The sequence below is a fragment of the Bufo bufo genome, chromosome 6, assembly GCF_905171765.1.
Source record: "Bufo bufo chromosome 6, aBufBuf1.1, whole genome shotgun sequence".
Taxonomy (NCBI): domain Eukaryota; kingdom Metazoa; phylum Chordata; class Amphibia; order Anura; family Bufonidae; genus Bufo; species Bufo bufo.
In genome coordinates this window covers 292,393,194-292,419,434 of record NC_053394.1, presented here as the reverse complement: position 1 = coordinate 292,419,434, position 26,241 = coordinate 292,393,194, and the positions used below count along the sequence as shown (strand labels likewise).

Here is a 26,241-nt window from a genome sequence, read left to right as displayed (position 1 = left end):
GTAGGTTCCGGAACGGAAAGTCTAGCGAGGACTGTTCTCTGTTGTCTTGGTGGGTCAATGGTTGTAACATTCTCCTGACTGCTGCAGTGACATCTAGGAATAGAATCATCCAGTTCTATTTTCTCACTTAGTTTTGAATTAGGTGAGTCCCCTTCTTCATTTTTTCAGTTAGAGATAGAATGTAAGTTTACACACCTTTTTCCTAACACTGGACTATGCCTCTCTTTGTCTTTCTGTGCAGGGATGGAAGGATAATGACTTATTTCCTCACTAAGTGCTGGAGATTTTCTTTCATTCTCCTGGGCGTATGAAGGAAAGTAGGAGTCTGTTTCTTCACTTAGTACTAATTTGAACCTATGACTATGACTCATATCCTCCTTGTGTACTCTGAGTCTGGCTTCTATGTTCTTAACTTCTTTTTGCCATTCCAGACTTTTCATCTGTTGGCACTGTGCTTCCATTTAAGGTTCCATCTGATGGCGTTGTGCATCCTTTTCAGCTTGCTTTTCAGCCATCTGTTGGCACTGCGCCTCGATAGCAGGTTCCATTTCAATTTCTGCTCTCTTGACAGCAAGTTGTTCAGCTAATTCCTTTCTTTTGGCTGAAGTATTTGAGGGCTCTGATATGTGGGCGGCACTTCTTCTAGCAAAGGAAGTCACACTTGAGATTGTGGTACCCCCTAATGCCTAGCATAGTCTCTCATAAAAAGCTCATTCATTCTACTTATTGCTTTAACTTCATTATAGTTTTCTGCAGATGATAGTTCTTTCATGAGTGTTACCAAATCTTTAGTGACCGCAGTACATGTGTCCATGTTCCTTACAATATCCTGGGAAGGTGTCGTAAACGACTGCAGGTTGACATATGCTGCCATAAACTCTGATTCAGATTCTTTTACCGTCTCTACCATATCACTCAAGTTTCTTTTTATATTTTCTTGCTTTAGCTTTCTATGAATGTCTTTAATGTATGATTAGTAAACCGCAAGTTCGCGGCGGGTCCCATTTATTTTAATGGCAGGCGAACCTGAAAAACCTTCCGCTCATATTTGTAGCCAAGAAATAATTACTAGAAGTGCAGAAAAAGTCCCACAAAATGGACAGTGATATACCAGATGTATTATTCGAACTTGCGATCTCCATTCATTAATTTTCGCGTACGCACATGCGCACACCAGTTATAATTATTTCTTCCGATACCGTTTCTCACTGTGTGTAGCAGAGGGAACGCAGCAAAACAGCAAACAAATGCTGCAGTACCCAAATGCACTATATAGAAAGTATATTATTGGTATACACCCCGCTTCTATCAGTTTTTTTGGGGGGAGACTGATATATCACACCAGTTATAATTATTTTTTCCAATACCGTTTGTCACTGTGTGTAGCAGAGGGAACGCATCAAAACCGCAAACAAATGCTGCTGTACCCAAATGCACTATATAGAAAGTATATTATTGGTATATAACCAATTGGTATATAACACCCCGCTTCTATCAGTTTTTTTGGGGGGGCGACTGGTATATCACAACAGTTATAATTATTTTTTCTAATTGCGTTTGTCACTCTGTGTAGCTGCAGAACCGCTCACCACTGCTGCTCAATACAAATCCACTATAATATGCTTTCTACATATAAATAGCACACCTAAACCAGTCCTTAAATGGACTTTTGTGGGCCTATTTCATAGCGTTTTTGTCCCTAACAGTCTTCCCTGCTCCACACAGCAACCTTTCCCTACACTGACAACAGACTGAATGTAAAATGGCGGCCAGATCGGGTCTATTTATAATGTAGGGGATATGTCCCTGTGCTGAAACTTTTCAATTGGCTGTCCTGTACCACCTGATGGATGTGTCATGGGTCAAAGTTCTTCACAATGTAAAAGAATATGGCGGGCGCAAATGTCGCCATATATTTGCATGTTGGGCAAATTGAGAACAAGCCAAAGTTTGCCGCGAGCCGTGCGAACCGCAAAGCCATCACTATGTATGTATTTCCACCTATCATACTGTACAGACCAAAAGTTTGGACACACCTTCTCATTCAAAGAGTTTTCTTTATTTTCATGACTATGAAGGCATCAAAACTATGAATTAACACATGTGGAATTATATACATAACAAACAAGTGTGAAACAACTGAAAATATGTCATATTCTAGGTTCTTCAAAGTAGCCACCTTTTGCTTTGATTACTGCTTTGCACACTCTTGGCATTCTCTTGATGAGCTTCAAGAGGTAGTCCCCTGAAATGGTCTTCCAACAGTCTTGAAGGAGTTCCCAGAGATGCTTAGCACTTTGTTGGCCCTTTTGCCTTTACTCTGCGGTCCAGCTCACCCCAAACCATCTCGATTGGGTTCAGGTCCGGTGACTGTGGAGGCCAGGTCATCTGGCGCAGCACCCCATCACTCTCCTTCATGGTCAAATAGCCCTTACTTTCAAAGTTTTCCCAATTTTTCGGCTGACTGACTGACCTTCATTTCTTAAAGTAATGATGGCCACTCGTTTTTCTTTACTTAGCTGCTTTTTTCTTGACATAATACAAATTCTAACAGTCTATTCAGTAGGACAATCAGCTGTGTATCCACCTGACTTCTCCTCAATGCAACTGATGGTCCCAACCCCATTTATAAGGCAAGAAATCCCACTTATTAAACCTGACAGGGCACACCTGTGAAGTGAAAACCATTTCAGGGGACTACCTCTTGAAGCTCATCAAGAGAATGCCAAGAGTGTGCAAAGCAGTAATCAAAGCAAAAGGTGGCTACTTTGAAGAACCTAGAATATGACATATTTTCAGTTGTTTCACACTTGTTTGTTATGTATATAATTCCACATGTGTTAATTCATAGTTTTGATGCCTTCGGTGTGAATCTACAATTTTAATAGTCATGAAAATAAAGAAAACTCTTTGAATGAGAAGGTGTGTCCAAACTTTTGGTCTGTACTGTACATCCAGATAAACTTTTTCTCTTTTAATGCTGCTTCTTGCTCCAAATTTTCCAGCATCTTTGAGGTCGGCTTTCTGGCACGTTATGAACGTCTTAGTTCATCTGTTTGGGCTATATTTGTTTGAGACAAAACTAATGCTGCATCAGACTCTTCTACCTCAGACAGGTTCCTTTGCTCTTCAATTTCTACTCTATCTATCTTTGTATCCTCTAACAGTGGCATGGTAATTCTAGGCTCAGACATTTTACTTTAAATGCTATAACAATCAATACGAATATTAAAGGAACTTTCACTTTAAATGCAATATTGATAAATGCAGAAATAAATGACTTTCACTTTAAATGCAATAGCAATAGATGCAGGCAATAAATGACTTTCACTTTTAATGCAATAGAGTCCGTGTATTACAAACTGTCCTTTGTCTTTTATTCCTTAACACGAAAATGTCTCTTTATGCCAAAACCTATGTGCAATGATAAGTAATAAAAGGAAAGCTCTGACCTTATTCTGAAGAGCAGGAACAAATTTCAGTCTTAAAAGAGACGTGTCTTTTCTTGCTGTGATGCGATGCTCTGCGCTGACTTGCGATGCTCTGTGCAGACTTGTGATGCTCTGTGCAGACTTGCGATGCTCTGTGATGACTTGCAAGGCTAGCTGGCTGCAGTACATGGCCTCTTCGTGGATAGCGGTGTGGGCACTCTAGCTCTGGACTTTGGCCTCCCACCATGTGTCTCTTTCTCTCTCTAGGGATCGCAGGAGGGTTGGCACTCTTTCTCTGACTATTTTGACTTTGCCGTTCTGACATTTTATGAGTCGGCTGCAGTTTGACTAATGCACACGTTCTATGGCCTCTATGGTAGCTCCGCTAAGGTGTCTTTGCTTGCTCACTCAGGGAACAGTTGCTGCGCGACGGTATATGCTGGTGCTCCGCTGCTCTAATGCGCTCTTTACTGTGAAAGTTGAGGAGCGCTATCACTTCGCCCTCTGAGGTTAATAGTTCCACTGTGACAGGCGCAGCACTATGAAGTGCCTTTTGCACTTTGGCATTAGAATCATTTTTATATCTCTGACTTCTAGTCTAACCAGACTGTCTATTACTCTGTAATTCCTCTAGCACCGTTCTATTGAAATTGTAGGTTTAAAGAGCACACCAAATGCCTGAAATAACTTCTTTATTAACTTCAACTTTTTTTCATATATAACACTGCCGTCTCCGTAGCAGATAGTCCATGTACATAACATGTGTTGAAAAGATATCACAAAATGGCAGTATGCATAAGATGGTGGTTCAACTGTTCAATCTTGTCATTCAACATAAAATGGTGGATATATTTCTCTCTTGAGTACCTGTACTCTCCCTTTTTTTATCACCCATAACTACAAGTGGTTTATCCCATACCTTAAGTAAAAAATTGTGAATTTTTAATAAAACCTCCAACTTGAAAGGTGGCGGTATATAGACATTTACAATTACCCATGGTCTTCCTTCCAAGAGACAGTCGATCAAAACATATCGCCCCTCCCCATCTATGTCTAATTCCCCTATTTTAATATCCACATCCCGATGTATTAATACACTCACCCCTTTGGCATATGATGAATAGACTGAGTGAAAGGAGTGCTGTATCCACGATCTAACCAATCCATTTATCGTTTCACCTGTCAGATGCGTTTCTTGTAAACAAACTATCGCAGGTAAAAATCTATGTATTGCATCAAAAACTGCCACTCTCTTTACACCCCTACTCAAACCCCTAATATTCCAAGATCTAATTCTCATAGAAGGCTATTTATATATCTGCCCATCTCAAGAGTGTACTTGGAAGACCCCCAGGGGGGGAGGGGAGAGAGAGAGGAGGAGGGAAGAGGAACAAAACACAGAGGGGGAAAAAAAAAAACGGCACTTCTAAAAAAAAATTCCCATTCAACCCTCAATTTGGCTGGGAACATCATTGAATATTTAACATTATTTAGACATAAAGTTTTTTTCACCTCTATAAACCGACTTCTTTCTTTTGCCGTTTCTTTTGCATAATCAGGAAATAACATTACCATTGCACCTGAAAATTCAATTTGCCCTCTCCTCCTATATCTACGCATTATCTCATCCTTATCCCTAACCGATAGTAGATTGAGGATTATAGGTCTTGGTCTCGCTCCGGGTGGGGGTTTCTTTGACTGGAGTCTATAGGCTTGATCCACAAAGTTTTTATAATCCGAGATGTCCTGGCCCAGCTGTTCCTTCAGCCAAGTTTGTACAAAAGCGGTGAGGTCTTGCCCCTCCGCCCCCTCTGGGATCCCCAGACATCTCAGATTAAACCTCTTGGACCTATTTTCTAAATCCAGTATTCTGCTTTTCAATTCCCTATTTTCCTCCTTCAGGGAGTCTTTTTCTACACTAATTGTCTGTAAGAGATCCTCAGAGTCAGACGTTCTTTTCTCTATTTCTGTTAACCTTTCTTTATATTTTTGAACGTCCACTCTGAGTAATCCCACCGACTCCCTGATATTTCCAGTCTGGAGAGAGAGGTCCTGTATTGTCAGGCTACATTTTTTTTTTCTTGGAATATGTCCTGCAAACTAGGAACCTGCTCCTCTTTTTTTGTCTCTTTTCCCTCCTCCCCCACCTTCACCTGTTGCCCTCCCCCATCTCCAGACTGGAAACTCACCTCAGGCACCTTCATTACAGAATTTTCCTCTAGGATAGATTCACCCTCTTGAGAGCGAGTCAGCTCTTCTTTTTTCTTTTTTGGGGGGGCTACTTTGTACTCGCATAGTGGTCAAAAGTAGTTGCCTAGTTTTTTCAGTTTTTTTTGTCATAGGGGAAATTGAAGTGTTTTGCTCAACTTGGCCCTTAGCCCTTTTCCCCACCCCCTGTCTAGCCATCCTTAGAGTTTCCTCTTTCCCTTTTTCCCCCATCCCCCTCTCCTTAACCACCTCTACTATATTCTATCAAATTGCTATCATCATAAGAGGGAAATCAGCGTATAAATCAACAACAGCAATACATTAAACCACATGCATTTAAATAAACTAGTTCCAGTGTTTCATCTGGCCGTCTGTCCATTAATCACCCATCTCTGCCTTCATATATTATGATCCTTTAGTCGATTAAGAACCTGGTGATCAGTACTAATTCAGAATAGCCAAAGTTAGAAACGGTCCCTTAGTTGGTTAGTTGGGTTAGATGATTAGTAAAGGCTCCATGTATTTCTTATGTCCAATTCCCAACTAACCGTCCGTCTCTACCCTCTACCTTAATATATGGTCAGTACTAATACAGGTGCGGTTAATAACCCTAATTAACAGCGGTCTCTTAGTTAGTTAGTTAGTTAGTTAGTTGGATTAATTGCTCAATTTATGGGCACAGTTCCTCCATCCGGATTGCAATATGCACTTTATAAAACCAGCTAAGGAATTTTTGTGCAGATACTGGAAGAAAGACAAAACGGACTTCCTTTAAATTAACAGTCCACCTCCAAACTGCGAAGGCCAACCTGCTCAGGCATTGATGATAAACAATTCCTTGAACCACGCGCCGTCAAGCCCCTTTCAAGGTGAGCCAGTTTTGGTTCTCCCCCCTCACCCCAAGTCTTTACAGTACAATTGACAACAGCTGTTACAGCTCACCCGCTTCATTGTACTCTTTAGGGTTAGTGGCCTTGCTCCATCTCTTTCCTCCTATTCCTTTAACCCTTCAACACTGGCTTCCAAAGGGGGGGAAGGTTCCAGGCGTATCATTCATATTTATCCATACGACCAGTTCTAGTGGCCCCCCGTCCAACACCCCTCAGCCTGTGTCCTTTTACCGCCGATGTCTCGACTTATTGCACTCTGGTTTGCAGAGGAAGAGAAAAACGGCAACGGTACAGCTCACCTTATCCTCGAAGCGGGGGAGGGGGCAAAAACTTCCCCACAGCTCACCTCACCCGTCGCGTATCGGCCCCTCAGTCTGCTCCATTTATTCTCTCCTTCTGCATCTTCAAAGGGAGGAAGAGCCGACACCGCAGCCAAATGGAAGATCCACGAGGTGACCACGTCCTGGCATCCTGTACTCTGGCAGCAGGCAAAGGAGAGTGGAGGGAGGTAGCGGCGGCCGGGGCTGCTTCACTAAGGGTACGATCTCACATCGGGCCGGGAGTACGGCATCGGAGGGAGGGGCGTGCGTCACCTACGTACGCCCGCCCACATGCCTTCCCTGTACTCTCACTTTAAGTCATTTAAGCACTTTATGATCTCTCTGAGAGGTATATCTGAGGTCTAACTAATAGTTCTACTTGCTGAATTTGGTCGCAATCTACAGTATGCAGTTAGCGGTAACTATTTGCAAATTGGTTGAGTATGATCTGGTATGGTTGTATGCAATTTGGATTGCAATATGGAATTTGAATGGTTGCAATTGTGAACTTTGTAGTTTGCAATTGGTGGAACTATTTTGGCCTCTCTGCTTCCATAAAACACAGCTCTTAGTGGAGTGAATGTCTGTTCAGCTTCTGTCCTCTGGTGTAATGATTCTAGCAGCTCCTGCTAGGGGAATTTCCCACACAGGCAGTGTGTGAGGCTGGCTGTGATTGGTCAAAACTCCTGCTGTGTGTGAGTCTGGCTGTGATTGGTCAAGACTCCTGCCCAGCAACAACAGTTTAACTCTATGCTTTCTGTTGTTGCTGCTGTGTCATTGAGCTTACCTTACATTATATAATGAATCTAAAAGGCATATTATCTTTTCTACTGTGAACACAATATATATAACAGTTGTTTTGACATCCAATCATAAAGTCACTGTAAATAACTCTGCTTTTGTCTTTAACAAACAAACATAGGAACTGTATTAAGGTTATTGGCAGGTCTAGCTATATAAACATATAAGCTATGTTAGCAACTTAGGACAGGTCTTAGCTGGCCAGCTACAATCATCCCTGACCACCAGGACCAGGTAGCACTCTGTCAGTACATGGCGGCCTCCCCTCTCTGCCACTCTGCTCCGCTGTGTACTGGTGCATATTCTGACACTAGGGCTGGGTTCACATCCTATTTTTGCCATCCATTTAATGCATACCAAAAATGTATGCGTTAACAGATGCCTCAGACTGATGCCGTACAGTGGCGTCCGTTCACAATACAGTTCCGTGGTAGAAAAAGAAATTACGTTAACGTATGCATTTTGTTAATGGACTCTGCAGGATAAAAAAAACTTGCTGCACAGTTGTATACATCAAACTGATAGGAAATAAAAGTTTTCTAGGCTCCAGCAGGGCACATTTTTGAGAGTTTCCCTTTAAGATGCATAAAGAATGGCCCCTAATTAAAATACATATTTTTTGTGGGCATTTTTGCCAATGATCCCCATTTAGTATATCACTGTCCATGTTGTGGGACTATTTGTGTACTTCTAGTAACTGTTTGCTGGCTGCAAATATGACCTGAAGGTTTTTCAGGTTCGTCTGCCATTACAGTGAATGGGGCCCGCCGCGAATGTGCGGTTCGCGAGCATTTGATCGAGAACGCACGTTTGCGAATCGTCCCAGCCGATGTTTGTCCATCACATTGTGATTGTCCATATTGCTTACTTTGCTGGCTTGATTCATTTTTCATCACATTATACACAGCTTATTTCCAGGGGTTACGACCACCCTGCAATCCATCAGCAGTGGCCGTGCTTGTACACTATAGTAAAAAGCACCAGCCTATGTGCTCTCTCATGGTACTGGCCACCAGAGGCCGGCACCTTTTCCTATGATGTGCAAGTACAGCCACCACTGATGGACTGCAGGTGGTCGTAACCATGGAAACTAGCACTGTATAATGTGAAACAAAAATGAATTCAGCCAGCAATAAAGGCAATATGTAGAATCACAATATATTAGTAACTGCCTTGTATTTACTTTCTCTACATGATGAATGCGAATTACTGAAATGAGACAAGAATAAAGAACATTTTAGTCAGTTCAGTTCTAGTCTAGAATCAGTCTAGTCTAGTCAGTCTGAGTCTAAGCAGCAAATAGTTCAGATGCAAAAATGTACAGATGATACTTCAGCCATTCCCTGGACCAAGGTACCAGCCAAGGAGAGGCCAGAACAACTAAAGAAGCAGGCCAGATATGAGAGAGAACTGTAGAGAAAATCCAGTCAAGATAACCTGTCCAAAAGGACTTATTGACTCTTATTAGCACATATGTTCAGGAGTTTGCCTCTGGTGCCTTAATGAGCACTTATAGGGGCTGTCCAGGTTCAGAGCTGAACCCGGACATTTTTCCATTTTCACCACTCCGGCTCCCCTGACATGAGCATTGGAGCATTTCATACTCCGGTGCTCTCCCTTGCCCTGCGCTGGATAGCACAGGGCAAGGGCTTTTTTGTTTATGTTTTTACACTACTAGACGGATTCTTCCATCCAACAGTGTTGCCGGTAAATTCACTGGCTCTGATGGGCAGTCTTTAGCACTGCCCTAGCCGTTTTACAGGCGAAGGTAGCACTAAGGCTACTTTCACATTAGTTTTTTTTTGATGATCCGTCATAGATCTGCAAAAACGCTTCCGTTACCATAATACAACTGCATGCATCCGTCATGAATGGATCCCGTTGTATTATGTCTTTGATAGCCATGACGGATCCGTCATGAACACCACTGAAAGTCAATGGGGGACGGATCAGTTTTATATTTTGTCAGAGAAAACAATCTTTGGAGAGTCTTGCTCCACACCACAACGCGGACAGAAAAACGCTGCTTGCGGCAGTATTCTGTCCACGATGGGAGCGCAATTAAAACGGAACGGAATGCATCTTGTCGCATTCCGTTTTGTTCAGCTTCGTTTTGTCCCCATTGACAATGAATGGGGACAAAACTGAAGCATTTTCATCCGCTATTGAGATCCTATGACGGATCTCAATAGCGGAATTGAAAACGCTAATGTGAAAGTAGTCCCAAGGCCGACCATTCATATTAGGGGGGCTGCTTGAGTGAAAATGTGGGTATGTCTGGGTTCAGATCTAACCCCTTTAAAAAGATTGATCACCTATGAAAGAATCTCCACATGCCAAGGTGGATTTTGTGTTAGTGTACTGTGAAAAAAAAAAGGATCAGTTTTTACCTGACGCTCAGGGGAACATTCCTGTGGCTGCATTGCATTAAAATAAGTATTACACCCCAAGCCTGGATGCTTATGTGTACAGTCGTGGCCAACAGTTTTGAGAATTAGATAAATATTAGAAATTGGAAAAGTTGCTGCTTAAGTTTTTATAATAGCAATTTGCATATACTCCAGAATGTTATGAAGAGTGATCAGATGAATTGCATAGTCCTTCTTTGCTATGAAAATTAACTTAATCCCAAAAAAAAACCTTTCCACTGCATTTCATTGCTGCCATTAAAGGACCTGCTGAGATCATTTCAGTAATCGTCTTGTTAACTCAGGTGAGAATGTTGATGAGCACAAGGCTGGAGATCATTATGTCAGGCTGATTGGGTTAAAATGGCAGACTTGACATGTTAACCATGGTGACCTGCAAAGAAATGCATGCAGCCATCATTGCGTTGCATAAAAATGGCTTCACAGGCAAGGATATTGTAGCTACTAAGATTGCACTTCAATCAAAAATTTATAGGATCATCAAGAACTTCAAGGGAAGAGGTTCAATTCTTGTTAAGAAGGCTTCAGGGCGTCCAAGAAAGTCCAGCAAGCGCCAGGATCGTCTCCTAAAGAGGATTCAGCTGCGGGATTGGAGTGCCACCAGTGCAGAGCTTGCTCAGGAATGGCAGCAGGGAGGTGTGAGCGCATCTGCATGCACAGTGAGGCGAAGACTTTTGGAAGATGGCCTGGTGTCAAGAAGGGCAGCAAAGAAGCCACTTCTTTCCCAAAAAAATATCAGGGACAGATTGATCTTCTGCAGAAAGTATGGTGAATGGACTGCTGAGGACTGGGGCAAAGTCATATTCTCCGATGAAGCCTCTTTCCGATTGTTTGGGGCATCTGGAAAAAGGCTTGTCCGGAGAAGAAAAGGTGAGCGTTACCATCAGTCCTGTGTCATGCCAACAGTAAAGCATCCTGAGACCATTCATGTGTGGGGTTGCTTCTCATCCAAGGGAGTGGGCTCACTCACAATTTTGCCCAAAAACACAGCCATGAATAAAGAATGGTACGAAAACTCCCTCCAACAGCAACTTCTTCCAACAGTCCAACAACAGTTTGGTGAAGAACAATGCATTTTCCAGCACGATGGAGCACCGTGCCATAAGGCAAAAGTGATAACTAAGTGGCTCTGGGACCAAAACGTTGACATTTTGGGTCCATGGCCTGGAAACTCCCCAGATCTTAATACCATTGAGAACTTGTGGTCAATCCTTAAGAGGCGGGTGGACAAACAAAAACCCACTAATTCTGACAAACTCCAAGAAGTGATTATGAAAGAATGGGTTGCTATCAGTCAGGAATTGGCCCAGAAGTTGATTGAGAGCATGCCCAGTCGGATTGCAGAGGTCCTGAAAAAGAAGGGCCAACACTGCAAATACTGACTCTCTGCATAAATGTCATGTAATTGTCGATAAAAGCCTTTGAAATGTATGAAGTGCGTGTAATTATATTTCACTACATCACAGAAACAACTGAAACAAAGATCTAAAAGCAGTTTAGCAAAAAACTTTGTGAAAACTAATATTTGTGTCATTCTCAAAACTTTTGGCCACGACTGTACACGTCAGCTAGAGAAGTGCACAGTAAAGAAGACTAATAAGAGTCACTTTGACCTATAGACTATCTATTTATTGATTTATTTTGCACACTTATATAGAGCTGACATATTCTTCAGAACTTTACAGATGGGGCTCACAATCTAAGTTCCCTATCAAAACCAATTTTTTGCCCCAACTGCAGGATTTCATGTTCCTTAACTGGTCACTCTCATAGGTAGGACTACACACATAAGCATATGGTAAAAACCAACAAATAAAACCCATAAATAACTACCAGACCGCTGTGGGGATTCTCTCTGGTAGGCAGGTTAGCGGACGCAGTATAAAGGCAACGGACCAGGTTTTAAATCAATCTTCAGTGTTTATTCACACTCATAACATAACACAACAGTCCCTTTTCAGGCTTGGTGCTTGTTCACACACAATAAAAACAAATTACGTTTACCTGGTATCCTGGGTGTCCGTTCACACCCGGTTGAATGCTCAGCCTCAGAAATTCCACTTGCAGGCTGTAAGGTGGCCTGCTTGCCTGACACACGGTCTACAGACCTCAGCGCAAAGATCTCCACAGCTCCACTGTCAGAGGGAGGTAATCCACACCACCTGACAGTGCTGACTACTTTTAAACCTGCCAGCACTTTGGCTACTCCCAGTAAGAGCCGTCCCGGATCAGCTTTACAGCCATACTAAACAGCTGAAGTATCAGACTGCAATCTGCAATACTGACACTTCAGGGGGGAAAAAACGTCTCTTACCTCACCGAGGCCAGGAACCGCGGTGACACGTACCGACCATCAATGATGGCCTCTTGTTCTTTCCTACATACCTCTCCCCTTTGTTCAACCCTAAGGGGGTGGACACATATTCCTTCCTACACCGCTTATAAATCAATATAAATTTATTACATGATTCCAAAAACATATATAACATACATGATTAAAAAGGGGTATATGTGCAGGGAAAGAGCGACATCTGGAGGAAGGACACAGCAGATACAGAGTTCATATATACTGTATGTCCATATACTCAAATGCATAAATTCACAAACGCGTGTTTCGGCGAACCTTCACCCCCAGACGAAGGTTTGCCGAAACACAAGTCGGTGCTGGCGCCATCCTGGAGGGAGCACAGAATGGGTAATTGTTCTTTGTCCAATTGATTGTTATGTGACACGATTGCACTTGCACTTTATTGTGAATTTATGCATTTGAGTATATGGACATATACAGTTGCAAGAAAAAGTATGTGAACCCTTTGGAATGATATGGATTTATGCACAAATTGGTCATAAAATGTGATCTAATCTTCATCTAAGTCACAACAATAGACAATCACAGTCTGCTTAAACTAATAACACACAAATAATTAAATGTTACCATGTTTTTATTGAGCACACCATGTAAACATTCACAGTGCAGGTGGAAAAAGTATGTGAACCCCTAGACTAATGACATCTCCAAGAGCTAATTGGAGTGAGGTGTCAGCCAACTTTGCTTTTTACAAGAAGCATTGCCTGATGTGAATGATGCCTCGCACAAAAGAGCTCTCAGAAGACCTACGATTAAGAATTGTTGACTTGCATAAAGCTGGAAAGGGTTATAAAAGTATCTCCAAAAGCCTTGTTGTTCATCAGTCCACGGTAAGACAAATTGTCTATAAGTGGAGAAAGTTCAGAACTGCTGCTACTCTCCCTAGGAGTGGCCGTCCTGTAAAGATGACTGCAAGAGCACAGCGCAGACTGCTCAATAAGGTGAAGAAGAATCCTAGAGTGTCAGTTAAAGACTTACAAAAGTCTCTGGCATATGCTAACATCCCTGTTAGCGAATCTAAGACACGTAAAACACTAAACAAGAATGGATTTCATGGGAGGATACCACAGAGGAAGCCACTGCTGTCCAAAAAAAACATTGCTGCACGTTTACAGTTTGCACAAGAGCACCTGGATGTTCCACAGCAGTACTGGCAACATATTCTGTGGACAGATGAAACCAAAGTTGAGTTGTTTGGAAGAAACACACAACACTATGTGTTGAGAAAAAGAGGCACAGCATACCAACATCAAAACCTCATCCCAACTGTGAAGTATGGTGGTGGGGGCATCATGGTTTGGGGTTGCTTTGCTGCATCAGGGCCTGGATGGATTGCTATCATCGAAGGAAAAATGAATTCCTAAGTTTATCAAGACATTTTGCAGGAGAACTTAAGGCCATCTGTCCACCAGCTGAAGCTCAACAGAAGATGGGTGTTGCAACAGGACAACGACCCAAAGCATAGAAGTAAATCGACAACAGAATGGCTCAAACAAAGGAAAATACGCCTTCTGGAGTGGCCTAGTCAGAGTCCTGACCTCAACCCGATTGAGATGCTGTGGCATGACCTCAAAAAAAGCGATTTACACCAGACATCCCAAGAATATTGCTGAACTGAAACAGTTCTGTAAAGAGGAATGGTCAAGAATTACTCCTGACCGTTGTGCACGTCTGATCTGCAACTACAGGAAACATTTGGTTGAAGTTATTGCTGCCAAAGGAGGTTCAACCAGTTATTAAATCCAAGGGTTCACATACTTTTTCCACCTGTACTGTGAATGTTTACATGGTGTGTTCAATAAAAACAGGGTAACATTTAATTATTTGTGTGTTATTAGTTTAAGCAGACTGTGATTGTCTATTGTTGTGACATAGATGAAGATCAGATCACATTTTATGACCAATTTGTGCAGAAATCCATATCATTCCAAAGGGTTCACATACTTTTTCTTGCAACTGTATATGAACTCTGTATCTGCTGTGTCCTTCCTCCAGATGATGTCGCTCTTTCCCTGCACTTATACCCCTTTTTAATCATCTAACATAGTAACATAGTAACATAGTACATAAGGCCAAAAAAAGACATTTGTCCATCCAGTTCGGCCTGTCATCCTGCAAGCTGATCCAGAGGAAGGCAAAAAAAAACTGTGAGGTAGAAGCCAATTTTCCTCACTTTAGGGGAATAAAAATTCCTTCCCGACTCCAATCAGGCAATCAGAAAATCTCCCTGGATCAACGACCCCTCTCTAGTAGCTATATCCTGTAATATTATTACACTCCAGAAATACATCCAGGCCCCTCTTGAATTCCTTTATTGTACTCACCATCACCACCTCCTCAGGCAGAGAGTTCCATAGTCTCACTGCTCTTACCATTAAGAATCCTTTTCTATGTTTGTGTACAAACCTTCTTTCCTCCAAACGCAGAGGATGTCCCCTCGTCACAGTCACAGTCCTGAGGATAAATAGATGATGGGATAGATCTCTGTACTGACCCCTGATATATTAATACATAGTAATTAGATCTCCCCTCAGTCGTCTTTTTTCTAACGTGAATAACCCTAATTTTGATAATCTTTCAGGGTACTGTAGTTGCCCCATTCCAGTTATTACTTTAGTTGCCCTCCTCTGGACCCTCTCCAGCTCTGCTATGTCTGCCTTGTTCACTGGAGCCCAGAACTGTACACAGTACTCCATGTGTGGTCTGACTAATGATTTGTAAAGTAGTAGGAATATGTTCTCATCACGGGCATCTATGCCCCTTTTGATGCAACCCATCATCTTATTGGCCTTGGCAGCAGCTGCCTGACACTGGTTTTTGCAGCTTAGTTTGCTGTTTATTAAAATTCCTAGATCCTTTTCCATGTCAGTGTTACCGAGTGTTTTACCATTTAGTATGTACGGGTGACTTGCATTATTCCTTTCTATGTGCATAACTTTACTTTTGTCAGTGTTAAACCTCATCTGCCACTTATCTGCCCAAGCCTGCAATCTATCCAGATCCCTCTGTAGTAGTATACTGTCCTCTTCAGTGTTAATTAATTTACACAGTTTAGTGTCATCTGCGAAAATTGATATTTTACTATGCAAGCCTTCTACAAGATCATTAATAAATATATTGAAGAGAATAGGGCCCAATACTGACCCCTGAGGTACTCCACTAGTGACAGTGACCCAATCTAAGTATGTACCGTTAATAACCACCCTCTGTTTTCTATCATTGAGCCAGTTACTTACCCACTTACAGACGTTTTCTTCCAGTCCAAGCATTCTCATTTTATATACTAACCTTTTATGTGGTACAGTGTCAAATGCTTTGGAGAAGTCCAGATACACGACATCCATTGATTCGCTGCTGTCAAGTCTAGAACTTACCTCCTCATAAAAACTGATTAAATTAGTTTGACATGACCGATCCCTCACGAAGCCATGCTGATATGGCGTTATTTGCTTATTTCCGTTAAGATGCTCTAAGATAGCATCTCTCAGAAAACCTTCAAACAGTTTACCCACAACAGATGTTAAACTTACCGGCCTATAGTTTCCAGGCTCTGTTTTTGGACCCTTTTTGAATATTGGCACCACATTTGCCATGCGCCAATCCTGTGGGACATTCCCTGTCAGTATAGAGTCCGCAAATATCAGAAATAAGGGTCTGGCTATGACATTACTTAATTCCCTTAGGATACGGGGGTGTATGCCATCCGATCCTGGCGATTTGTCTATTTTAATCTTTTTAAGTCGCTGTTGTACTTCTTCCTGGGTCAGACAGGACACTTTTAATGGGGAATTTATTTCAACATTCAGCATTTCATCTGACAGTTTATTTTCCTCAGTGAATACATTGGAGAAAAAAATATTTAACAGCTTTGCTTTCTCCTCATCGCTCTCTGCGACTCCCCCCTCATTACTCTTTAAAGGGCCGACACCTTCAGATTTCTACTTTTTAACATTTATATAATTGAAGAACATTTTAGGGTTAGTTTTACTCTCTTTGGCAATTAATCTCTCGGTCTCTAGTTTGGCCGCTTTTATTTGTCTTTTACATGTTCTATTTTTTTCCTTATAGTTTTTCAGTGCTTCTGTGCTACCCTCCTGTTTTAATGTTTTATATGCTTTCTTTTTGTCATTTATTGCTTTCTTTACAGTTCTGTTTATCCACATTGGTTTCTTTTTGTTCCTTAACCTTTTATTCCCATACGGTATGTACCTCTCACAATGAGCTTTTAGGATGCTTTTAAAGATATCCCATTTTGTGGCTGTATTTTTATTTGTGAGGAATTTATCCCATTTAGTTAGGCCTATGGCCTCTCTTAGTTGGCTAAATTTTGCTTTTTTGAAGTTTGGTATTTTTGTTCCTTCCTGGAGAAACGCTCTTTTGAATGATAATTGGAAGGTTATTACTTTATGGTCACTATTTCCCAAGTGTCCCCCAACCTGCACGTCTGTTGTTCTGTCAGGTCTATTGGTTAATACTAAGTCCAATATGGCCGTCCCTCTAGTCGGGTCCTGAACCAGTTGGGAGAGATAATTGTCTTTGGTTATTGCCAAGAATCTGTTTCCTTTATGAGATATACAAGTTTCAGTTTCCCAGTCTATATCTGGGTAGTTGAAGTCCCCCATAATAACCACCTTATTATGATTTGCCGCCTTGTCTACCTCATTTAGTAATAGATTTTCTGTGGACTCTGGTATATTAGGCGGTTTATAGTAAACTCCTATTAGTAATTTATTGTTGTTTTTAGCTCCATGCATCTCTACCCACAGTGACTCCACATGTTCATGTCCCTCACTTATATCTTCACGGAGTGTGGGCTTTAGACAGGACTTTACATAAAGGCAGACCCCTCCCCCTCTCCGGTTTTGACGATCCTTTCTAAACAGACTGTAACCTTGTACATTAACCGCCCAGTCATAGCTATCATCCAGCCATGTCTCAGTTATTCCCACTATGTCATAGTCCTCCTCACACATCACTAATTCCAGTTCACCAGTTTTATTAGTCAGGCTTCTGGCATTAGTATACATACATTTGAGAGGTTTATGTATATTTTTTACCCTACACCTTTCCCTTCTGAACTGTTCTAGTTCCCTAATCTCCCGCTGCCTTTCTTGTGTGGCCCGTGGTACAGGTAGTATTTCGGAAAATACTACCTTTGAGGTCCTTGCCCTAAGCTTTTGACCTAAATCCCTGAAATCATTTTTAAGGACTCTCCACCTACCCCTAACTTTGTCATTGGTTCCGATATGGACCATGACCGCTGGATCTTCTCCAGCCCCTCCCAGTAATCTATCGATGTGTCGAACTCTAGCGCCAGGAAGACAGCACACTGTTCGGCGATCACGGTCTTTGTGACAGATTTCCTTATCTGTTCCCCTAATAATTGAGTCTCCCACTACCAGCAACTGTCTGGCCTGCCCTGCTCTCCTGGTCCCCTGCTTACCGGAGCTGACATTCCCCTGACTGGCAGAGGAAGTGTCCGGCTGCGGCAGTGCCGTCCCTGGACTGATATCCCCCTCATCTGCCAAACGTGCAAACTTGTTGGGGTGTGTCAGATCAGGGCCAGCCTCCCTGGCACTCTTCCCTCTACCCACTTTCTAACTGTTACCCAGCTAGCTACCTCACTTTCCTCAGCCTCCTCTCTGTCACCCTCCCCCTCATCTACCCCAAAGAGTGCTTGCTCGGTGAGAAGCAAACTCTTTTGCAAATTGTCAATGCCTCTCAGTGTTGCAACTTGCCCATTTAGAGACTCGATTTGCGATTCCAAACGGGTAATTTGCTCACATCTTGAACAAAGATATACACCCTTGAACGGCTGTTCCAGGACTGCATACATCATGCAAGATGTGCACTGGACTGCGTTGTCAATTGTGCAGCACATACTAAATGGGGATTACACCACAAAAGCGAAAAATACAATATAATGTAGTACAAAGAAACTGGCTAATTGCAGTCCCCCACTGAAGTCCCTGAATCTAAAGTCACTTAATCTTAAGTCATACACTTACGCAACCACACTTAATCAACCACGCGTCGCGGTCAAACTCGCGTTATACACTCACTTAAAGAATTATTAGGAACACCATACTAATACGGTGTTGGACCCCTTTTTGCCTTCAGAACTGCTTTAATTCTACGTGGCATTGATTCAACAAGGTGCTGATAGCATTCTTTAGAAATGTTGGCCCATATTGATAGGATAGCATCTTGCAGTTGATGGAGATTTGAGGGATGCACATCCAGGGCATGAAGCTCCAGTTCCACCACATCCCAAAGATGCTCTATTGGGTTGAGATCTGGCGACTGTGGGGGCCATTTTAGTACAGTGAACTCATTGTCATGTTCAAGAAACCAATTTTAAATGATTCGAGCTTTGTGACATGGTGCATTATCCTGCTGGAAGTAGCCATCAGAGGATGGGTACATGGTGGTCATGAAGGGATGGACATGGTCAGAAACAATGCTCAGGTAGCCCGTGGCATTTAAACGATGCCCAATTGGCACTAAGGGGCTTAAAGTGTGCCCAGAAAACATCCCCCACACCATTACACCACCACACCAGCCTGCACAGTGGTAACAAGGCATGATGGATACATGTTCTCATTCTGTTTACGCCAAATTCGGACTCTACCATTTGAATGTCTCAACAGAAATTGAGACTCATCAGACCAGGCAACATTTTTCCAGTCTTCAACAGTCCAATTTTGGTGAGCTCGTGCAAATTGTAGCCTCTTTTTCCTATTTGTAGTGGAGATGAGTGGTACCCGGTGGGGTCTTCTGCTGTTGTAGCCCATCCACCTCAAGGTTGTGCGTGTTGTGGCTTCACAAATGCCTTGCTGCATACCTCGGTTGTAACGAGTGGTTATTTTAGTCAACGTTGCTCTTCTATCAGCTTGAATCAGTCGGCCCATTCTCCTCTGACCTCTAGCATCCACAAGGCATTTTTGCCCACAGGACTGCCGCATACTGGATGTTTTTCCCTTTTCACACCATTCTTTGTAAACCCTAGAAATGGTTGTGCGTGAAAATCCTAGTAACTGAGCAGATTGTGAAATACTCAGACCGGCCCGTCTGGCACCAACAACCATGCCATGCTCAAAATTGCTTAAATCACCTTTCTTTCCCATTCTGACATTCAGTTTGGAGTTCAGGAGATTGTCTTGACCAGGACCACACCCCTAAATGCATTGAAGCAACTGCCATGTGATTGGTTGACTAGATAATTGCATTAATGAGAAATAGAACAGGTGTTCCTAATAATTCTTTAGGTGAGTGTATATCTCCTTATATAAATATAAATGTAGCTCACTACACCAGCCTGGTTTGTTTTCCCTCTGGATTCATATATGTTTTCCTCTGTATGTTATATATGTTTTTGGAATCATGTAATAATCTCCCACCTCTGGGACCCAAACCTATCTCCAGATTGGGCCGCCTGAATTCAAGGAGAGCAGACCACGCAAGCACAGCCACCCTCAATTTACCACTATGGGAGTTCTGAAAATAGCTGACCATTGGCTCTGCTATTTCCAGTAGTCCTATGGAGGTGAATAGAGATATGGGTGAACATGTGTGGTGAACTTTACATTCACTGCTCTGGGACTTCTGAAAATAGCCAAGCGTGCTGGGAGTTTCCTTATTCCCCAATTACTTGGCTGTATTTCCGCTTATTTCAGGTTCCTGCAGAGCTGCTGACTGCTCAGACTCTAATACTAGACTGTCTGAAGTAAAAGAACAAGCCAAGGAGATGGACCTGTCCCTGTTCAGAGATTGTTACTAGGCAATAGTTATATGGGCCCATTTTCACAGCATTTTGGTTGTCTATTTTGTTTTTCCCAAATGAGAAGAAAAAGATCATTTCCTATTTTCATAACCTTGTTAACCCTTACCTCTTTTTCTAGAGCTACATGGCAATTATACAAGCAAAGTTCACAAAGATGTCTTTTTTATAAAAAAAAAAGATAAAGAAACACTCCAAAAAAAAGTAGGACTGTGTAGAAAACTGCACATTAATGTCATCTTTCAATCATTGATGAACTGAAACTTTGCTGTGGGACAGAATTCTTCCAATATGACGTAAGAGCCTTTTTATCACTTCATGTTTGTCTTTTTCTGTGTTGTTTATATAGTGATAAAATTAAAGGAGTTTTCCTGGACTCGACATTTATTTCCTATCCACAGGATAGAGGGCTCCACCATTGAGACCCCCACCAAACACAAGAACAGGAGCCCTGCATCCCTGTTCCACTTTACTGCATGGTTGAGTGGCAGTCGGGCCTAAGGCTATGGGACTGACGAATATAGCCTATGAATAAATAGGTGATAAATGTCAATTTCTGAAAAACATTTCAAGTATATCTAAACTTTAGAATATACTTCATTAAAAACTAATCCAACTGCCCTAAAATAAATTTTTGTAATATACTTTATTTATTTTTTAATTTCCTTGTGAAATAGGCAGTGGCACCTGAAGTTCTATTGCCTGTCATGCTTTAGAATCCGTACTCTCATACAGCAGTGATGCTCTGATCCCTACAGAGCTCACTGTGTCCAAAGGGAAATCCGTACTCCCATACACAGTGCTGTATGGGAGTATGGATTCTATAGCTCGATAGGCACCTAAACTTCAGGTGCCTATTTCACAAGGAATTAGTAAAAATAATATATACGGTATATATATAAATATATATATATATACACATACAGTGGATATAAAAAGTCTACACACCCCTGTTAAAATGTCAGGTTTCTGTGCTGTAAAAAAATGAGACAAAGATAAATCATTTCAGAACTTTTTCCACCTTTAATGTGACGTATAAACTGTACCACTCAATTGAAAAACAAACTGAAATCTTTTAGGTGGAGGGAAGAAAACTAAAAAAACTAAAATAATGTGGTTGCATTATAACTGGGGATGTAACTGTGTTCAGAATTAAGCAATCACATTCAAAATCATGTTAAATAAGAGTCAGCATACACCTGCCATCATTTAAAGTGCCTCTGATTAACCCCAAATAAAGTTCAGCTGCTCTAGTTGGTCTTTCCTGAAATTTTCTTAGTCGCATCCCATACCAAAAGCCATGGTCCACAGAGAGCTTCCAAAGCATCAGAGGGATCTTATTGTTAAAAGGTATCAGTCAGGAGAAGGGTACAAAAGAATTTCCAAGGCATTAGATATACCATGGAACACAGTGAAGACAGTCATCATCAAGTGGAGAAAATATGGCACAACAGTGACATTACCAAGAACTGGACATCCCTCCAAAATTGATGAAAAGACGAGAAGAAAACTGGTCTGGGAGGCTACCAAGAGGCCTACAGCAACATTAAATGAGCTGCAGGAATATCTGGCTAGTACTGGCTGTGTGGTACATATGACAACAATCTTCCGTATTTTTCATATGTCTGGGCTATGGGGTAGAGTGGCAAGACGAAAGCCTTTTCTTACGAAGAAAAACATCCAAGCCAGGCTACATTTTGTAAAAACACATCTGAAGTCTCCCAAAAGCATGTGGGAAAAGGTGTTATGGTCTGAAGAAAACAAGGCTAAACTATTTGGGCATAATTCCAAAACATATGTTTGGCGCAAAAACAACACTGCACATCACCAAAACAAATACCAGTCAATATTGGCACAAAACCTTCAGGCTTCTGCTAGAAAGCTGAACATGAAGAGGAACTTCATCTTTCAGCATGACAACGACCCAAAGCATACCTCCAAATCAACAAAGGAATGGCTTCACCAGAAAAAGATTAAAGTTTTGGAATGGCCCAGCCAGAGCCCAGACCTGAATCCAATTGAAAATCTGTGGCTTTATCTGAAGAGGGCTGTGCACAACAGATTTGGAGTGTTTTTGCAAAGAAGAGTGGGCAAATCTTGCCAAGTCAAAATGTGCCAAGCTGATAGACTCATACCCAAAAAGACTGAGTGATGTAATAAAATCAAAAGGTGGTTCAACAAAGTATTAGTTTAAGGGTGTGCACACTTATGCAACCATATTATTTTATTTTTATATTTTCTCTTCCCTCTACCTAAAAGATTTCAGTTTGTTTTTCAATTGAGTTGTACAGTTTATAGGTCACATTAAAGGTGGAAAAAGTTCTGAAATGATTTATCTTTGTCTAATTTTTTTTACATCACAGAAACCTGACATTTATACGGTATATATAAATAATACAAAACTTCATTTTAGGGCAGTTATATTCGTTTTAAATAAAATATATTCTAAGGTTTAGGAACACTTTAAATATCTAAAAAATGTTATTAGGTTATTTCATCCAGATTTACAAAATGTACTGAAATAATATTAAAGAGGACCTTTCACCGATCCTGACATTGTGAACTAAGTATCATGACATATACAGCGGCGCCCAGGGATCTCACTGCACTTACTATTATCCCTGGGCGCCGCTCCGTTCTTCCGTTATGTCCTCCGGTATGTTCGGGGACTTGGTTATAGTAGGCAGAGTCTGCCCTTGTTCTGCTGGGCGTCTCCTTCTCCTAGGCTGTAGCGCTGGCCAATCGCAGCGCAGAGCTCACAGCCTGGGAGAAAAAAACCTCCCAGGCTGTGAGCTCTGCGCTGCGATTGGCCAGCGCTACAGCCAGGGAGAAAGAGACGCCCGCAGAACAATGACAGACTCTGCCTACTATAACCAACCTAGGCAGAGTCTGTCCTTGTTCTGCGGGCGTCTCCTTCTCCCTGGCTGTAGCGCTGGCCAATCGCAGCGCAGAGCTCACAGCCTGGGAGGTTTTTTCCTCCCAGGCTGTGAGCTCTGCGCTGCGATTGGCCAGCGCTACAGCCTAGGAGAAGGAGACGCCCAGAAGAACAAGGGCAGACTCCGCCTACTATAACCAAGTCCCCGAACATACCGGAGGACATAACGGAAGAACGGAGCGGCGCCCAGGGATAATAGTAAGTTTAGTGAGACACCTGGGCGCCGCTGTATATGTCATGATACTTAGTTCACAATGTCAGGATCGGTGAAAGGTCCTCTTTAAAGTATGTCAAAAGAAAAAATCTAGGAGACCTTAGAGTGTCATGCACAAATTTTCAGGCCAACTGGAGCTATTTCGATTTGCGTAGAATTGATTCAGCCTCAAATTCAGCCGGATTGAAACTGAATCGAATTTTAAGCGATTTGCTCTTCTTTAGTGTTGGGCAGCACAACCTATGGTGAGATGACGCATTATGCAGTTCCCACTAAAATCAATGAGCTATCTGTACAATACATGGACAAGCAGGATCTCTCAAAATTGCGATTGGCCAGCGCTACAGCCAGGGAGAAGGAGACGCCCGCAGAACAAGGACAGACTCTGCCTACTATAACCAACCTAGGCAGAGTCTGTCCTTGTTCTGCGGGCGTCTCCTTCTCCCTGGCTGTAGCGCTGGCCAATCGCAGCGCAGAGCTCACAGCCTGGGAGGTTTTTTCCTCCCAGGCTGTGAGCTCTGCACTGCGATTGGCCAGCACTACAGCCTAGGAGAAGGAGACGCCCAGAAGAACAAGGCCAGACTCCGCCTACTATAACCAAGTCCCCGAACATACCGGAGGACATAACGGAAGAACGGAGCGGCGCCCAGGGATAATAGTAAGTTTAGTGAGACCCCTGGGCGCCTCTGTATATGTCATGATACTTAGTTCACAATGTCAGGATCGGTGAAAGGTCCTCTTTAAAGTATGTCAAAAGAAATAATCTAGGAGACCTTAGAGTGTCATGCACAAATTTTCAGGCCAACTGAAGCTATTTCGATTTGCGTAGAATTGATTCAGCCTCAAATTCAGCCGGATTGAAACTGAATAGAATTTTAAGCGATTTGCTCTTCTTTAGTGTTGAGCAGCACCACCTATGGTGAGATGACGCATTATGCAGTTCCCACTAAAATCAATGAGCTATCTGTACAATACATGGACAAGCAGGATCTCTCAAAATAAGAGATGCTCTTTAGGCCCCTTTCACACGGGCGAGTATTCCGCGCGGATGCGATGCGTGAGGTGAACGCATTGCACCCGCACTGAATACCGACCCATTCATTTCTATGGGGCTGTTCAGATGAGCGGTGATTTTCACGCATCACTTATGCGTTGCGTGAAAATCGCAGCATGCTCTATATTCTGCGTTTTTCACGCAACGTTGCGTGAAAATCGCAAGCATCCGCAAGCAAGTGCGGATGCGGTGCGATTCTCAGGCATGGTTGCTAGGAGACGATCGGGATGGAGACCCGATCATTATTATTTTCCCTTATAACATGGTTGTAAGGAAAAATAATAGCATTCTGAATACAGAATGCAAAGTAAAACAGCGCTGGAGGGGTTAAAAAAAATAAAAAATCATTTAACTCACCTTAATCCACTTGATCGCGATGTCGGCATCTCCTTCTGTCCCCTTCACTGAATAGGACCTGTGGTGAGCATTAATTATAGGATCAAGGACCTTTGATGAAGTCACTCCGGTCATCACATGGTACGTCACATGATCTTTTACCATGGTGAATCACCATGGTAAAAGATCATGTGACGTACCATGTGATGACCGGAATGACGTCACTACAGGTCCTGTTGCTGCACAGAGATCAGATGAAGCCAGAAGGAGATGCCGGGCCGCGAACAAGTGGACTAAGGTGAGTTAAAATATATATATTATTTTTTTAACCCCTCCAGCGATGTTTTACTATGCATTCTGTATTCAGAATGCTATTGTTTTCCCTTATAACCATGTTATAAGGGAAAATAATACTATTTACAGAACACCGATCCCAAGCCCGAACTTCTGTTAAGAAGTTCGGGTTTGGGTACCAAACACGCGCGATTTTTCTCACGCGAGTGCAAAACGCATTACAATGTTTTGCACTCGCGCTGAAAAATCGCGGGTGTTCCCGCAACGCACCCGCACATTTTCCCGCAACGCCCGTGTGAAAGAGGCCTTATAGCTACTCTGGCTAAAAGCACAGGGTCATTTCTGATTTGTGTTTAATTTATTCGGGCCCAAATCGAATCACCAGACCAATTTAACTAATCAAATCCAAATCGAATTTCAAGAAATTCACTCATCACTATTGGTTACCATGTAAGTCAGTGTCTGATTGGTTAAACAGTCTTGAAATATGACTTGAGATATCAACCAAACCAGGGTCACCGATTTGTAGAATAGTGATGTGGAGTTGTTGTTTCGTCAGTTAGGTTCTGGATGGCCAGGTAAAATGCCTCTTCTTGTAAACATCCAGTGTTCTTCCTACTGAAGGAGAGCTATTTAACACATTCTGTCTTGCAACAACCTGTGTTCATCCTTATCACATGATTTTGATAGGGACTGCACTCTCTGGATGTAATATTAGTGTTTCTATTCAATGACCGTAAGCAGAGGACTTAAAAATTGCAAGCAATTGATACACATAGTATATAAGTAATTGCAAAAATCCTGTATGTAAAATTCATAAGCAAAATGTATTATTAAGATCTAATAACAAAAGACTGAAAATTTGTCTTACAGAGCCAATCCAAAGGTGATGTCTGATAATTGGAAGCATAAGCTCTTTCTGGCTATTACATTCCTAACCATCATGTTCATAAGTGTCTTAACACATCGCCATTTCACACAGGTACAGTGTCTCATGCCAGTCTACAGACATTAATAAGAAGAACATGGACTCATCCAAGATTATTTACGTGATTTGACATTTCTACTTGGCAAATTACATTAATTTACAATCATGAATTCATAAATATTTAAACCGGTTTTAAAATATTCACAAGCATCAGGACTTAAAAGCACCATAAGGCCCCTTTCACACGGGCGAG

The 26,241-nt window shown here is 42.1% G+C and overlaps 1 protein-coding gene across 1 annotated transcript in view; it reads left to right on the top strand.

Annotated features, from left to right (window-relative positions):
- LOC121005891 (NXPE family member 4-like) overlaps window positions 1-26,241 on the top strand; it is a 234,130-nt gene that overhangs the window by 94,411 nt on the left and 113,478 nt on the right. Inside the window, exons 2-3 of the mRNA XM_040438700.1 lie at window positions 20,349-20,523; window positions 25,934-26,042. Of these exons, the coding sequence (XP_040294634.1) occupies window positions 20,519-20,523; window positions 25,934-26,042 (114 nt within the window). The 5' untranslated portion in view covers window positions 20,349-20,518. The remainder of the gene's footprint in view (window positions 1-20,348; window positions 20,524-25,933; window positions 26,043-26,241) is intronic.